General features: G+C 43.9%; 2 protein-coding genes across 5 annotated transcripts in view; both read right to left on the reverse strand.

Annotated features, from left to right (window-relative positions):
• ROR2 (receptor tyrosine kinase like orphan receptor 2) overlaps positions 1-6362 on the reverse strand; it is a 156162-nt gene extending 149800 nt beyond the window's left edge. The window contains exon 1 of the mRNA XM_075020136.1: positions 6071-6362. Within this exon, the coding sequence (XP_074876237.1) occupies positions 6071-6182 (112 nt within the window). The 5' untranslated portion in view covers positions 6183-6362. The remainder of the gene's footprint in view (positions 1-6070) is intronic.
• A 749-nt stretch (positions 6363-7111) lies between these two features.
• The window catches only part of SPTLC1 (serine palmitoyltransferase long chain base subunit 1), a 58385-nt gene continuing 49857 nt past the window's right edge, over positions 7112-15639 (reverse strand). Inside the window, exons 17-18 of one of the 4 annotated variants that reach the window (XR_012649033.1) lie at positions 11644-11755; positions 7112-7542 (exon numbers count right to left, since the gene is read on the reverse strand). The gene's annotated coding sequence lies outside the window, so the exon portion shown is untranslated. Of the gene's footprint in view, positions 7543-11643; positions 11756-15639 lie in introns of those variants that run through there. The other 3 variants (XR_012649035.1, XR_012649034.1, XM_075020908.1) reach the window with 3 other exon arrangements.

Below are 15639 nucleotides of genomic sequence, written 5' to 3' on the forward strand. Positions count from 1 at the left end.
CCTAGAGTTACAGAATTAAATGTTTATGCTGCTTACATAAAAGGATATGTCCAAACAGACCAATTAGGAGATAGAAATCTAAGTTCAGTAGATGTTTCATAGATATGACAATATACACATGGGGATTTTTCATTCAAGAAAGAATATCGAATGTGTGTTTATTGTTTCTCTTTACAAGTTCAGATCACCTGATGTGGAAGTATCAAATCTACGAGGTACCTGGACACATCTCCCAGGTGAAATCAATGGAGAGCTCACTGACAAAATACCTATGGGGACCCAGTCTCATTTCCTGATTGGACTACTCACACTTTACAGCTAGACACAGGCCGAGCTGTGCTCTGGAACAGTTCCCCATTGATTTCACTTTGCTGTTCCTGCAAGCAGTACCCTCACAAAACATCTTCCTGTTGCTCCAGCAAAATCAATATAGTGGAAAAAGAAAAGGTCTTATCTCTTTTCATTGTGGTAATTCTCTGTTCACCTCTGCCCACACTGTCTTTCACTCCTGCAGACTCCTTTTTCCCTACAATTACCTTCCAGCAGAGTCAGCTTGCTGATTTAACTAAATAAACAAGGAGCTTCAGGTGCCTGTGAAACTGCACCCTCACAACCACACAACCTTTAGGGCATGTCAGTCAACTCTGCTCTGGACTCAGAGGAAACAGGTACATAAGACAGCACTCATTCTTCAAATACCTTCTGCTGAATCAGTAATATCATGATATCCTTCCTCTTCCATCAGGTATTGTATACCACACTTCTTCACCATCACAGACAGGTATGCATTAGGACAGTTTATAGAGCAAAACCAGAAAGCATCAATATAAATGAAGACTAATTCAATCAGCAGACAGCAGCACAGCCCCTTTGTTTCATGAATCAGTGTGCACTGTTGGTACGATGCATGTGCACAACAGCTCATGCAGATACACACAAGCTAATTTTAAACTAGCTCAGAAGCATGGAACTGTCTACATAATACCCACACTGCTTCTTCAACAGGCTTTGCAAATTGCTCAAGACCAGTGCTACCACCCTGTGAGCTAGCTAAGCCTAAGGTAGGTGGAATACATCTACTTACCCCCATCACAATAACAGCATATCATTAGTGAAATTCATTTCTACTGTGATTTCTTGTTTTCACTGATATTACAATGCAGATTTGTATTCTTAAATGAAAGCTTTTGTCCACTGCCAGTTAAAAGGCAAAGTCATACTCTATAGCTAAGGCATTGCCCTGACTGACACTTTGAAAAGCGTCTTTTACTGCCACCAGAGAAGTCGCATTTTCAGTTTCAAAAAAGATCACTGGCCAGCATCGCTTGGAGAAGAAAGTGGAATTCCTTTCCCAAACTAGCTGAGGAGGACAAACAGTTGTAAAGAGAAAAAGGCTGGTTGTGAGTCAAGTCCGTGGAGAACATTAGAAAAACTATCTAGAGGGATATTTGCCAGTGAATATTGGTGCATGGCACAGGTTTGGAAAAAGTAAATGCAAAAAGCTAGTAAGGGACATTTCACTTCAAACTACTTACACGTTTAGACAAAACCAAGAGGAAAGACAGTCATTTAAGTTAAATTGTTGTTTGTCCTGAATGCTGCAGCAGTCTGCAGTATGAGTAACAATTAAAAGCAGGATTAACAAACAATGCATCTTCCTTCGGTGCAGCAAAATCCTGTCATTCCTTTTCTTTGAAGCTTTAACTACTTTGTAGTCACTGGATTAGACGACTTGAGGACTTGCATACTTTCCAGACATGCTGAGCCTAATGACAACTTCCTTTACAAAGCAACAGCCTTACAATGAATAAACAAACTTAAATAGCAAGCCACCCTTTGCACAGAGAACATAGTGACAGACGCTATGAATTAGATGGAATACTGTAAGTAGCATTTCTTCCCTCTGAGCAACCACAGAACACAACACAGAACATCTATAGAAAGATTTATGTATAAAAACCAAAGGAAGTTTGCTTAGTATTTTTTCTTTGCCTGCAATGTCCAAAATAATACAAAGAGGCTCTTTAAAATAAATTCTCTCAATCAAAAGTACGATTAAAAACTTCAGATGCTGACTGCTTCTAGCTGACATTTTTATTGAATACAAAACATAAACTTAAGACTCTGAAGATAAACCATGAAGAGGACTCTACAGGTCTTCTATATAGATGACTCTCGTAGTTATCAAACAAAACTCAGTATTTATTACTATTCTTTTACATTTCATTCTCATTGGCTAGTGGGCTAAGACTGTCAGTTTTCTAATTAGTGGTCAAATATATTTCCATGCCAATGACAGTTCTGAAAGGTATTCACACACCTTACACAAATTACAGAGAGTTTAGAAAAAAGATCAGCTTTCCTGCAAACAACTGGAAGCTCACTAAGAAGGATTAATTTGCCTGTCTGTCAGCTGGTCCTTTTCTTCCTGCATCTTGCATTTCTATGCTGTTTACAGCAGAAAAGAGATTAAGGAGAAAACTGCAATTCCATTACAAATGCTTAACATAATCAAGACACTCAAGGGGGGAAAACATTAAGTGCCAACCCTTGACCCAAGGATAAACTTCACCACTGAACTGCTTAATGATTTAATTAATGCTAGAAAAGGTTTGACCTAAAAATAGTTCACGTAGTCAGTGTCATTTATTAAAAGCCATGGGAAGACTTCTTGTATTCAAAGCTGCATCGAGTTTTATCAGGTGACCTATGTACAACCTCCAGAGCTGAATCTCATTTATTAAAGTCAGGAGGGAGCTATATCTAAATCTCATGCAAGCATAAAGATTTGAGCATTTTACAACTTTTTGTAGTTAGGCATTTAGAAGTAATCTGTACTTATATTCATTTCTCCACTAACATTGTACTGTAAGAAATCAGGGTTTTTTCCTTATAAAATTAGGTAGAAGTTTACAAACTTCAGGGCTTGCCAAATCATACCACAGAGTTACCATTATGTTTTCATTCCCAGAACTTCTACTGACAGAATTTTATTTATTTTTAAACACAATGTTCTGCATACTTTGTAGAGCACATGCGTATTAACTTCAGGTTGATTAAAGACCTCTTCCTATTTAATGGTAAGGGGACAAAAGTCTGTAAGCCGAGTACATTGTGCATCACCAGTTTCACCAAAAGACCGTCCCAGTTTCTGTTGCCTCTCACTTGGTCATACTGCAAAGTGAACACTGAAAAGGCTGAAATAACACTTTCAAAAATAAAAGTTTAAATGAAACGTAGATTAACAAAGACTCTGTTTACCATTAAGCAGATCTAATTAAACAGAAGAATAGCGCTTAACAATAGAAGTACACAAGTATTTATTGCTGTGATTATGGGCTCTCAACCACTGTGCTGCACGTTCAGTGAAGAAAATGGAGTCTCAAACTTCGTGCCTATTGAAGTATAGCAAAGCCACACTTTCCACAGGTGGCTGAGACGATTGTCACAAACCCGATTACGGGGTAGCATTAAAAAATATATATAAAATAAAATAAAGCAATAAAATAAAATAAAATATAAAAATCCCAAACCCGCTTTTAGTGGTAGTCTGTGATTTTATACCGCCTCGGAGAAGGCTGAAACGCTCTCGCCAGATCTGAAATGTCTCCTGACGACATGCGCAGGCAGAGAGGGCAATACCACTGCCCTCCAAAGAAGACTGAGATGCTTTGCCGCCCGAGCCCCCCGAGCGCTTTTTTCGGCCCCCTTTGCGCCGCGCCAGGCGCGCTCCCCCCGCGGGCAGCTCCGCGTTTGGCCAGGCGGTGCCCGGGACCCCGCACCCCCCTCCCCGGGAAGGCTCTGGGTGGGCAGAAAGAGGCCGGCAGCGGCCGATGCATGAGCGACGGTGCTCTCTGGGTACGGGGAGGGGGCAAGGGAAGGAAGGAAGGAAGAAGCTCCCGGGACACCCTCCGCGCCTCCCTCCCTCTGCGTCCGAGAAAACAGATCCAGCTGCTCGAGGAAAAGGGAAGAAAGTGGGGACGGGGACAGAAAGTCCGGCATCTGCTTTTACATCCCGCAAGAGGACGGCCGTCATCCTCCCTGCGGCCCCAGGAGGAAGCGCTGCCTTCGACCACAGACCCCCCCAGCCTCAGCCTCCCCCCGCCCGGCCCGGCCCGGCGACCCCCGGAGCCTGGGACCCCGCAGGAGGGGCAGGGCGGCGGGGGCAAGCCGAGCAATTTGTTAGCAGGCCCCCCTTCAAAGGGAGCAATAAAGGCACTAGGAAAAATAAACGCGACGGGAACTGACCCCAAATCCGCGAGCTGTAACACGCTCGCCTCCTGCTCTCCCCCCCGGAAAACCCCCAGACCTCCAGCTTTCTGCTGACCCTCTCCCTTCGCGGTAAGGCAACAAATGGCAAGACCTAGGACTCCGGAGCTGAATAACAGGAAATATAGGCATCTGTCACCTCCCGGGGAGAGGTAAATGGATTAGCGAAAGCAACAAAGGGAAGAAAAGCCCTTTCAAACGTGCAATTGATTAACAAGTCCCCTCTAATCTGCAGCATCACTGTTTTTCCTTAAAGACATCATCGGTCTCCTCCTGCACTTCGGTGCAATTAAGCTAAAGCCAGGCAAGGCGGGAGAGGAAGGCGCTGCTTGCCCGCCGAGCTCCCGCACCGCCCGGTGCGGACAGCACGGGAAGGGTTACAGACCTGGCATGGAAATGGTACCTACCCCCTGTCATCTCCTCCCCAGTCCGTGGGCAAACCGCCCCGGGAAGGAGTTTGTGAGCAAGGTTTATCTGCTGTAAAGGGGGAGAGAGCAATTTTCCAGAGAACGGTTTCACGAAAGATCAAAGAGCTGAATCCGGCAGCTCCTACCTCCCCGGTGCATTTCACATCCCAGGGAAAGGAAAAGGTTAAACCTCCCCTTTTCTGCTCGGAAAGCACGACACATTTTAGGCGTGCGTGGAGGGGGAGGGGGGGGAGAATAAAAAAGAAAAAAAAAGAAAGTTTTTGCAGCTTCTTTTACAAGAACTGTAACTCTTACACCATCGCGGCTCTCCAACCCCACACGCTCCCTAAGGTCCCTATAAATCACGGCGTTCGCCTCGGAGATGCCGTACCAACTGGCAACCGTTCAGCAGCCGCGCTGCCACGGCACAAGGTCAGATGTTAATCGGGACAGTTTATTCAGCCCTAAAAGCAATCACGGAGCTCGCTGAACCGAGTCCTAGTGTTTCCTCAGCCCAAAGGCTGACCTCCTCGGTGCCCGAGGGTCGGCCAGGTACACGGATGAAGTGGGACTCTCTGAAGCTCAAAAACACACAGAAAAGAGACCCCGCCGAGCCTCCATCAGCTGCAAGCACAGCGGCTGCCCCCTCGCCCACTCCACTTTAATCCCCCCCTCCCCCCGCTCCTGGTTCCCGCTGAGATTCTGGCAACACTCAACGGCCCAAATAATAACAAGTTATTATAACCACTCCGAGGGGAGGGCTGGAGGGCGGGCGGAGTGAAGGAGGAGGCTCCACTCGTTGCCATCCACCCTCGGCAACAACGAAACCCCGAACTTCTCCTTTGTTTTCTCCTTCTTTCTCCCCCCTCCCCCCCCCCGCCTCCCCCCCCAGTCGACACCCGTCAGCGTCGGTGCGCTGAAGCGGTCGGGGCTAGAGGCACGAAGCGCCCGCCGCCCGAGCGGGGCCGGGGCGCCGGGATGCGCTCGGGAAAAAGTTTTAGCGAGCCCTCCTCAGCGCCGCCACCGCTGCCCTCGCCTCCTGCCAACCCCCGCCCCCTCGTAAAAAAAAAAAAAAAAAAAAAAAAGCGCAACATCAGGTTTCCATTTTGCCAAGAAGAACCAAAAAAAAACCCAAACCAAAACCCACCGAAAAACAAAGAAAGGAAGAAAGGAAGAAAGAAAGAAAGAGAGAGAGAGAAAGAGAGAAAGAGAGAGAAAGAGAGAAAGAAAGAGTAAGCGACATCAACGGCCGGCTGGGGATGCTGGCGGCTCCGCCGGTTCCCAACGGATTCGCGCAACCCTCCCAGAGACGGGCGCCGCTTTCCGTGCCTCCCCTCTCCCCTTCCCCAAAAGCAGCAGCACCCTCCCCTCCGGCCGGGGGTCCCGCTCCTTACCTGCCGCGCGGAGGCGGAGGAGCGAGGCGGCCGCCAGCAGGGCCAGGAGGCGGCCCGCCGCCCCCCGCCGCCCCGCCGCTCCCCGCCGCCCCGCCGCCGCCGCGGGGACCATGCTGGCCGGCCGGCCGGCCGCCGCGGCAGAGAGCCCGCGGGCTAGCAGCGCCTGAGGGCGGAGCGGGGTCCGCTGCCGCTGCCGGGGAGGGGGCGGGGGGGGCTCGGCGCTGCCGCAAACTTCTCCTCGGCACCGCCGCCCCGGCCCTGCGCTCCCGCTAACGGAGTGTCCCCGACTGGGGGCGGAGGAAGCCGCGCGCCTTTCCCCTCCCTCCTCCTCCTCCTCCTCCTTCCCCAGCATCCCAACGTCACCCGGGACAAACCCGACACAGGGGAGGGGAGAGGCGCCGAGGGGCGGAGGGGGCACGGACAGTCCCTGCGCTCCGGCACCCTCTGCCGGGGGCAGCCCCCGCCGTCCCGAGCCGACCCGACCGGGGGAGCCCGCAGCCGCCTTTCCCTCCGCACAGGGGCGGGCTCGACGACTCCCAGGAGCCGGCAGGCTTGCCCCCCCCCGCCCCCCCTCTGAAGGGGGAGTCCTGGCGCCAGAAGCCTCAGGATCCTTCAAGCTTCCTCAGAAAAATCCCCAATAAGACAAAAATAAGGCGGGCGGGGGGCACGTCGGCCAAAACCGCTGCTGCTTCTCTCCTTCGCCTCCTTCCTCCTCGCTGCACATTTGACGCCTTTCTGCACCCCCGCAGCAGGAAGGGATTGAACACGGTTACTCCTGCCCCCAAAACGTCGAGGGGCGTCAGCCCCGCAGCAGCGCCTACTCCAAGAGGCAAGGACCACCACCACCACCCCTGGGATGGTCCTCTCCGCGGTCTGTCGTTCTCTCTCCCGTTAGGGTGCCAAAAGTAAATTTTGCTTTCTGTCTTTAACAGGCAGAAAATTATTCTGCTCCCAGTAAAGCTTTAAAAGATTTCAGAGTTATTTGCTACCAGAAGGAAAGGCGTTCTGAGCACAATTTAAATATGCTTTTCAAAATCCTCTTTAGTTTTTATTTTTTGCAGGTCAGAGAAATGAGCAGTCTAATATAATGCAGAACTGTGAGCAGGCATCTGTTAACTATGTCACAGAAACTCCAAGAACACAGCAGCACCTGAATATTTGCATATTTTTAAAGTTATAATTAAGCAGCGAATTTAATCAGATATCTTCTCTGTAAATACAACATTCTTATTGTTTTAGACTTTGTTTCTGGAGATTTGATGCTGAGTAGCGCTGAATACTTACAAACCCCTTTAAGGTCTTCCCCAATCAAGCTCTAAATTCACAACTGTTTCAGTCAAATTCATTTTCCATTAAATTTATTTCTTATTGCAAACAAAGGCAAACGCTGTAACGTATTCTTTCTTCCCACTTTTGCACCCCGTTTCTTTCTTCTCAGGTCTCCAGCTCCATCTTGAAAATTCTTCTGGCACCTAAGAATGACAAAGGGAGGTCCTGATCCCACTTCAGCAGGAATGTAGGACTGACTGAATTCAGTTCCTTGCCATCACAACAACACATTTTATAATCCCTTTCATAAACATATGAAACCTAATGTAAAAGTAGTGAGGAACTTTTTTATAAGCTCCACTCTTCAGATTAAAGGCTGCTCCAGACCTTGCCTCTTTGATGGTTAGAAACCTACTCCTAAATTCCAGCCTTTATGTATTCATGACCAGTTTATGCTCCTTATCTCTTGTGTCACTATTATCCTTTCACATAAAGAGCTTCCCACTTCCCCTCTTTGTGGTATAAAATGACCAGAATCACACCCCAATCTTTATTTTGTTACACTAAAAAAGTGTAAATGTTTAAATTTTCTCTGAAATTATCAGTTCTGCATTCCTTGATCACCCTAACCCTTTTTACTGCCACTCTGCCTATTCCCCCATCCCCCTGTATTTTTGGCAGTCCGATTTAATCTTTCTGAAGATGAGTGGCTTGAGCTCGGCATAGTATTGGAGATGCTTTCTCTACTGGAGCACCCCAAATTTCCTTTTGTGCTGCAAAGACTGATACATCCTGATGATTCCAGTACCTTTCCAATTACAGATATTCTGTGATGTGTTAGAAAATCTACATCCTCTCTTTCTTTATCGTTTCCAGTGTATACCTAACAGCAGAGAACTGCATTAAAATTCTATGTGTCTGCCCTCACAAATCTCTCTCCCCCCCCATCCCCCCCCCTTTTTTTTTATCTCAAGTCATCAAGACCAGTTCTGTCTGTAAGATATCCTGCTCCATCTTTTATCAAGAATACCTCTTGGCTGTGCATCAGCAAAAAATTTTGGCTGCACATTGATAATGTGTCTTAAGGCTTTTGTGAATACATTAAACCTATATTAAACATCACAGATAAATAGTGAAGAGCATCCCTCCACCTAACAGTTTGCAATTCAAAATTTCTCATTTTCCTCTCTTCTGCCAGCTTATCATCCACCTTACGGTCTATCTAGGAATCGCAATAAGCTCCATCTTAACCCCTAACTTCCCCTATGGAGGTATATCAAATGTTCAACTCAAGTCCAGATGAATGAGATCCAGTAGGTCCTTTGTTTTGAAAATCACCAAAAGGAAGCTATTAACGTCACCTGACATGATATCTGTCTAGTAAATAAGTTTTATTCTAGTAATTTTCATGATGTTATTTTTTCTTCCAAACTCTGTTCCAGAGCTTTATAAATTCCTGAGGCCCAACTAACAGATCTGTAGGTATCTGGATGACTTCTTCTCGCTCTTCATAAATATCATCTACAGACCTGAACAAAGCCTTGATCTCTGGGGAAATGGGCAAGATCAGATAGCCACATAACCTGATACAGGAAGCATATGCAGCACATGAGCTGAGGATAACAAAAAGACTATATGTGCTTCTGCTCCTCTCCAAAATAAAGCTGTTACTTGCCACTGGTTATAAGTAGCCACCATGTTTGTTACATCCCAGTTACATGATACTGCACCTCCTTCAGACAATTACATGAGAGGGGTGCAGAAAGGAAAGAAAAAAAACCCAAATATAACTAGGCCTGCAGTTGAATGTATTCCTTCTCCTCTTCCCCATTTTTATTTTGCCACAATTCTGGCAATACCTGCTGCTTAGTTGTGATGATAAGCACACTTCTTATTACATGATGGGATTAGTTTTCTAATGCAGGGGAATAGATGAACTCAGTGCTAAGACATTGCCATGACTTTTACAACAAAGTTAAATTGCTTAAAACCTGTAGCAGTTACCTGCCTAAAACCTTACAAGCTCTAAGTTTATGTTTCTCTGGAGCTTATGACTGTTCAGCTGACTTTCTTACCTTCCACACATAATAGGGGATAAAACTGCTTGCATAAATTAGTCTACAGTTTGCATAATCCTCCCAAGAAACAATATTTTGCTTTTTTTCCGATGCTTTCAAAAAAATCTCACAAAATTGCTAGTATATGGATCCAAATGATTTTTGCATTTGGGAATAAATTGGCATTTGATAGAAACTTCAGTTGTGAATTATTTTTCTGACTTAGCAGGGGAAACCAGTTACGTTATGAAGGCTAAATGACTAGACCAAGTTAGCTAGTGAGAATTTAAGTCTCCTTCATAAACACAAATGATTTTGTCACTGACCACAAAAACTGCCATTTCATATTTCATATTTGCAGGGAGAATCACTTGGCAGGACCAAGGTGAGGTCAGTACAGTGAAGAAACCACACTACAAATTCTTGCTCTCTGTTGTAGAAAAATATGCACAGCAGCCAAAGAAGGATGGACAACTGCACATATCTTATGAGTTGGTTCACCCAACTCGGGTAAGCCATTAGAGTGCTCACTTGTGTCCTGCAGCATATGGTCCCAAACTGTTTTGTCACTATTTGACAAAGAAAAAGCTGTGCATGTATTTGTTTGCATGACCATATGGTACGTGCCTGACTGGAGTGGTTGAGAGCAATGGGCAAAGCTGGAATTCAGCCTGAACTTGCTTGGAAAACCCTGACAGAATTTGGATGGATTCCCTTTGCCATGTGTGTCTGCTTTCATAATAAATATAACAAAAGTAACTTTAAAGAATGTGCAAGATCAGATGTGGTGCAAACTTGAAGGTCTTAGTGTTCCTATAATCATTCTGCAAGCTTAGATAAGTTTTAATTGGTGTACTATCTTTATTCAAAACATTCATTCCACACCTAATCTTTCTATTCCTGTGATGAAAGCAGTGCAGAAAACATTATTGCAAGTATTATCTACATGCTTCACATTTGCAAGATCAACTTTTGGGCTTTCTTCTACAATGGTAAAGTATGTCCCAGAGAATTCTGCTATGGGCCAAAACTGAAAAAAGGATTTAGGCATCTAAAATAGGATTCAGACAGGCTTCAGACACCCAAGTCCAAATTTGTAACCCAATAATGTACCTGTTTAATCTTGAACATCTCATTATCTGTCTCCCATTTGGTGTACATGTTCCTTGCACACCCGGACATTTATACATCACCAGAACTGCCCCAGCCATAGCGACCAAATGCCCAGTTCCGCTGAGGTCCAGAAACTTTCCTGGCACAATGCTTGAGGCTCTTGACAACCTGTGCCTGATTCTGACCACTCAAACTGTTTTAGTCACTGTCTTCTGAAAAGCACAGCTTGGAAGGAAACTGTGGTGACAGTACTCAATGTTATGCATTGGTTCAGCAAATACCAGCCTAACATTTGAAGAGGTGGGCTCTTAACCTTTCTCAACATCTAGGCCCTCAGGGAGTGATTTGGCCACAAGACACTCTGCAGATGAGGACACACTCTACCCCTCTTACTGAAGCTGTGCCATTGTATGTAAACAAAGGTGATAGTCTCGGGGGGATGGAAGTGAGAAGGCACAACGGGAAACCCAGCTGTGTGTCTCAGGCACTGAGCAAGGTGTAGGAAGTCTAAGAGACTGGTCACCCTGTGACAGTTAGTGAATCACTGAATAAAACCAAAAATAGTTTTGGAGCAGCCACTGAAAGAACTGTGTGTTCACTGTCTACCTGCACGTTTCTGATTGTGTTTTTTTTTAAATGAAACTCGTAGCTATCAAAATAAAAAACGAGTTAGAAACACTCATCAGAAAACCTTTTCCTTCTCTGGAAGCAAAATAGTATCAGGTTTTGATCCACACTTTTAGACCATTATTTATTATGCTTTAAATATACATAACACTGAGATACATATATGTATATTAAAATAGCCACAATAAATATTTTGAAGGAATTTCTACTGCCAGAAGGTAAAGCCCATTTCTAAGTGGGCTCAGGATTCATCTCCCTTCTTGCTTTGCTTCTAGCTCTACACATCAAGCAGTATTGCCACAGAAGCCGGCCCACTACAGAACAAGCAGATCTGACAAGTATTCATATCATCAACACTCTTTTTAAAAGAAGATCAACAAAGGTATTTCTCATCCCTAGAACCACAGGAAACAATAAACACAGCTTTTCATTTATTTCTTAAGTTCAGATGCAGACAACACTCACAAAAATAGAGCCAATTCCCCTAACTTGTAAAATCATACTCACCTGGTGATCTGAACAACATGCAGTGTCTTCAGACCGATGCCTTCTCAATTGTCTCAGTCATAAAAACTGACAGGGGGAAGAAAGCTGCATCTCTCTTCTCTATCCTTTATTCCTACAGGTAAAACAATTAGAGAATGACTTACTGAAGATCAGAATCCGAATAGAGAATTGGATTTAGGTTTCCATTATACAAATTAAACAAGAACATGAATGTCTGAATTTAATCTAGAGCTCAACTAATCCTTGAAATTTTTATGATTACAGTAAATAATGATCTTGGCATTTAGTCTCTCATACTCCAAAAAATAAAACTAAGATTCTTTTTTTCATGCAATTTTCATTATTGTTTGTTGTTACTTGTACTGAAATACTTACGTGTATTTATTTTAGTTGTTTATGTCAACCATCGCCATGGCACTAGAATGCTACAGTTTTGTAAATACCGTGAACAATTACAATTGTAACTATTCAGCTTATGTAAACTCCACAACAAGTTCTAGGTGTCAAGCTGGAGTGGCAACATTCAGACATTTGATGGATTTCAAAGTAAAAAAATGTGCCCTTAACACCGTAAGTTACTTGCTGAGTTCATACAGAACTATAAATCCATTACCCAAGATTTCAGTACTAGGATACTATGTTAAGTACTGCAGTTCACAAGACAACACCAAAAATCCAGCATCCTCTCACTGAGGCAGACACACCACCAGCAGTGGATCTAGACACCAGAGACTGGTATATTATGCAGCATAAAAATACAGCTCAATTTTAAAATACATCCGATCTTTGCAAGTCACCACAAAACCGCACATTGTTTTATTTTGAAAGGTCATCATCTGGACATGACGGTGTCAGACAAACACTGAACTGAAGCAAGAGTTTAAAAGTCAGCACCCAAGGGATATTGACTACAGAGAATGCTCTTTTGAGAGCCTTGATGTACACATCAGTGTCTAAAGGACAATTGTGGGGCAAGTTGGGAGAGGGGAAGGAAGAGAAGGTGAGGATTTTTTTTGTTTGGTGTGGTTTGGGTTTTTGTTTTGTTTTGGACTGGGGTTTTGTTGTTGTTTTGGTTTGGTTTTTAAAGCTAGCCTTGGCTAGAGAACAGGCAGTCTTCAACATTGGCACGCAGGGGTACAGGGCCACAAATAGGAATCAGAAGTTGTATGCTCTGTTCCCAAGAGCACTTAACAGTACTCCAGATGGGAGACATCTCATTACAAGCTTGTCAAAAGTGCATCAAAGAATGCCTTGGATGTAAAAAAAAAAAAAAAAAAAAAAGATTTATATACTTGAGAAAGAGGTAAAATCTGGGAGAAAACTGGAAGCAGTCAGCACAAACTATTATTTCTTATGCTACAGACATGAAGTTTCTTGCAGTTCCTCTGCCTTTGCAGTCACAAAACACTCCCCAAACGGACAACAGACTCAGTCTAGCAGAGGCAGGCTAAATACATTGCAATCCTGCACTAGGGATCAGTCATGTGGTAAAAGGAAATTCCTCTCCTTCCCTCTTCTCCCCCCAAACTCGAGGGTACATATGGCATACATGCATAAGGGAGCAAGAGCAACCATGGAAAGAACTTCAAAGACAACACACAAACAGTAATGGGAACATGAATACAACTAAAATCCATTCGGTGCTGCTGTGTTCTGTGGTGTGGAGCAGAGGAGTGCTGTTGGCTCTCAGTATACATTCCCCAGTGTTTTCCCTTTGGTCCACAACACTGAGGAGGACAGTCTGCCACATTTTTCCTTTCCCTCACCCACAGTCTGAACTTTAAGACTTATGAAAAGAAAACCCAGCATACTGATGAATATTAAATTATTTGGGATACCATAAGCTAACAGTGTACTCTACCACATTCACAGACCACTGTGCTTAGAGAATGGGAACCTGAGAGAGTGACATGGACTTGAACAGATGTACAAGCATGAATAAAGCTGCTTACACACACACACAAAACTAGTCAACAGTATCGATAACAGGGACTTCACGCCGAAGTACACAGAAGATGAAGTGATTAAGTTGGATTCTATTTTTGAAACATTTTAAAGACGGCATAAAACCTTTTTTCCCCAGAGAGATTTGCAAAGCCAATCAGCTGGAAAGAAAACAACTGGGTCCCCAACTCCCACATGGGTCGTTAAGGTTCTCTTCTATTAAAAGCAGCATAGTGCTAGCAAGTAAAATTATTTTAAAATAGACTTTTTTGTTATATACAATTACAAGTTTGCACTGTGTCTGAATCGGTTATCAAATGGTTTTGATCTTGCAGTCCTACTACCTGTTATATAGCAGTTTTTCCTTCATTGTTTCACCTTCTTTTTTGTCTGTGCACCAGTCCCATAAACACATACTTTACAAAAAATAGGAAAGTGAAATACTTCAGTTAAAGATATTCTCTACCTCTTCTAATTCCCTTTACTGGAATTGGAACAATGTGAACAGTTATTCACTACACAACTACAAAAAGGATTCTGTGCCTTTTCTGTTCCTCTTCTAGGACTTCTTTGTTTTTACTAAAGTGCATTTTAAAATATCTAATTATCCCATCTCTTCTGTGTAGTTAAGTTCTTTAACTTCTACAAGTAGGAAAACCTTATCTAAATATATTTTTCTCTTCAAGATCTTATTATCATCCCTTTTACATTTGATGTCTTTCATTCACAGAAGAGACACAAGAAGATTGGAGACTAGCAATAATTAGAAGTGATTCATGTTATGTCTTAGGTTTAAATTGCAAGCTCAGTCTGATCTGCCAAGGGAGGTAGGTAATTGCCTCAACCTAGGGGCAGATTAGATAACTCTCCTGAATGAAAAAGTCTTATCTCCATACACAACACAGGGAGAAGAAAAGGGACTGAAGGCAAGTGAATTGTTTCACCTTTTATTAGGGAATCAACATTTTTGTACCTGGTCAGCTACTCTGGTGGCACAGTGTCCTGTTTCACTTAAGGAATCATGAGAATATGCTTCCTGGTTTGACTCCCATTTATGCAACTGAATTTCTGCCTGATCTGAGGCTCTGCTTACAGGGATCAGTACCCCTTGTCTGGCATCAGTCAGCATTCCCCACTTTGAGCAAAGAGGCAAGGATGGATTATCAGATCAGTTGTTACTGTTGTCCCCTAACAGCTGTAACATGAACAAGGTCAAACAGGAGAGAAAACATGCTTTGGTTCCTATGTTGTTCAGAAGTTGCTGAGCCACGGGTTTTGATGGAGGTTTATCTCACTTGCGTAACATCAGCTGTGGCGCTACACAAGCGTCTACCTGCCCTACGTGAAAGCCTCTTAAATGAATACTTCCTGATATCTTTCTTTCCCAACCAACCATAGCAGCAGCAGCAGTCAACTTCTTGCAACAAATCTGTAATTAAATTAAATAGCACAGTTAAATTAGACTCAGATGCTCTGAGCCATTGCATAGACTTGATGATCTCTCTGAGACACCAGTGTCATTTTTGTGGAGAAGAGTTCATCTAAAAGGCCCCAGCATGTGCCAGCTGCTGCCTTGTGCAACAGCTAACGTTATGCAATGCTGGCCCAGCAAAACTCGGATCCTGAGCACTACTGTCCTCTGTCAGGTTTTCAGGAACTACTAAGCAGCACAGGAATCAATCCAGCTAAATAAAATTGGAAGTGGAGAAACAGGACAGTTCATTTCCAACTCTGAGCTGAAGCCCTCTGAGAATGTCAAGGATAAGTGGGGAAAGTCTGAACGGCACTTTTTCTCTTGCCTGTAAGTTGTGGATAATAGGAAAAGCAAAGACAATGGAAGACAATATTATTTCTCTGTGTAGTTGGTTCTGAAGTACTCCGTATTTAACAGCAGTTAAGTCAAACAAGAAGGCATAGACTGATTCGGCAGAAAAGCTGCTGTTTAGTCTGTAACATAAAACATACAAAGGTGATCTATTTAAACTTTGCATTTCTACAGTTGCATAGCTTTTAATTCAACAGGAGGGACAAAAAGACAGCATAGATAATTGT

Source organism: Buteo buteo, chromosome Z, assembly GCF_964188355.1.
Source record: "Buteo buteo chromosome Z, bButBut1.hap1.1, whole genome shotgun sequence".
In the NCBI taxonomy this organism is placed as follows: Eukaryota; Metazoa; Chordata; class Aves; order Accipitriformes; family Accipitridae; genus Buteo; species Buteo buteo.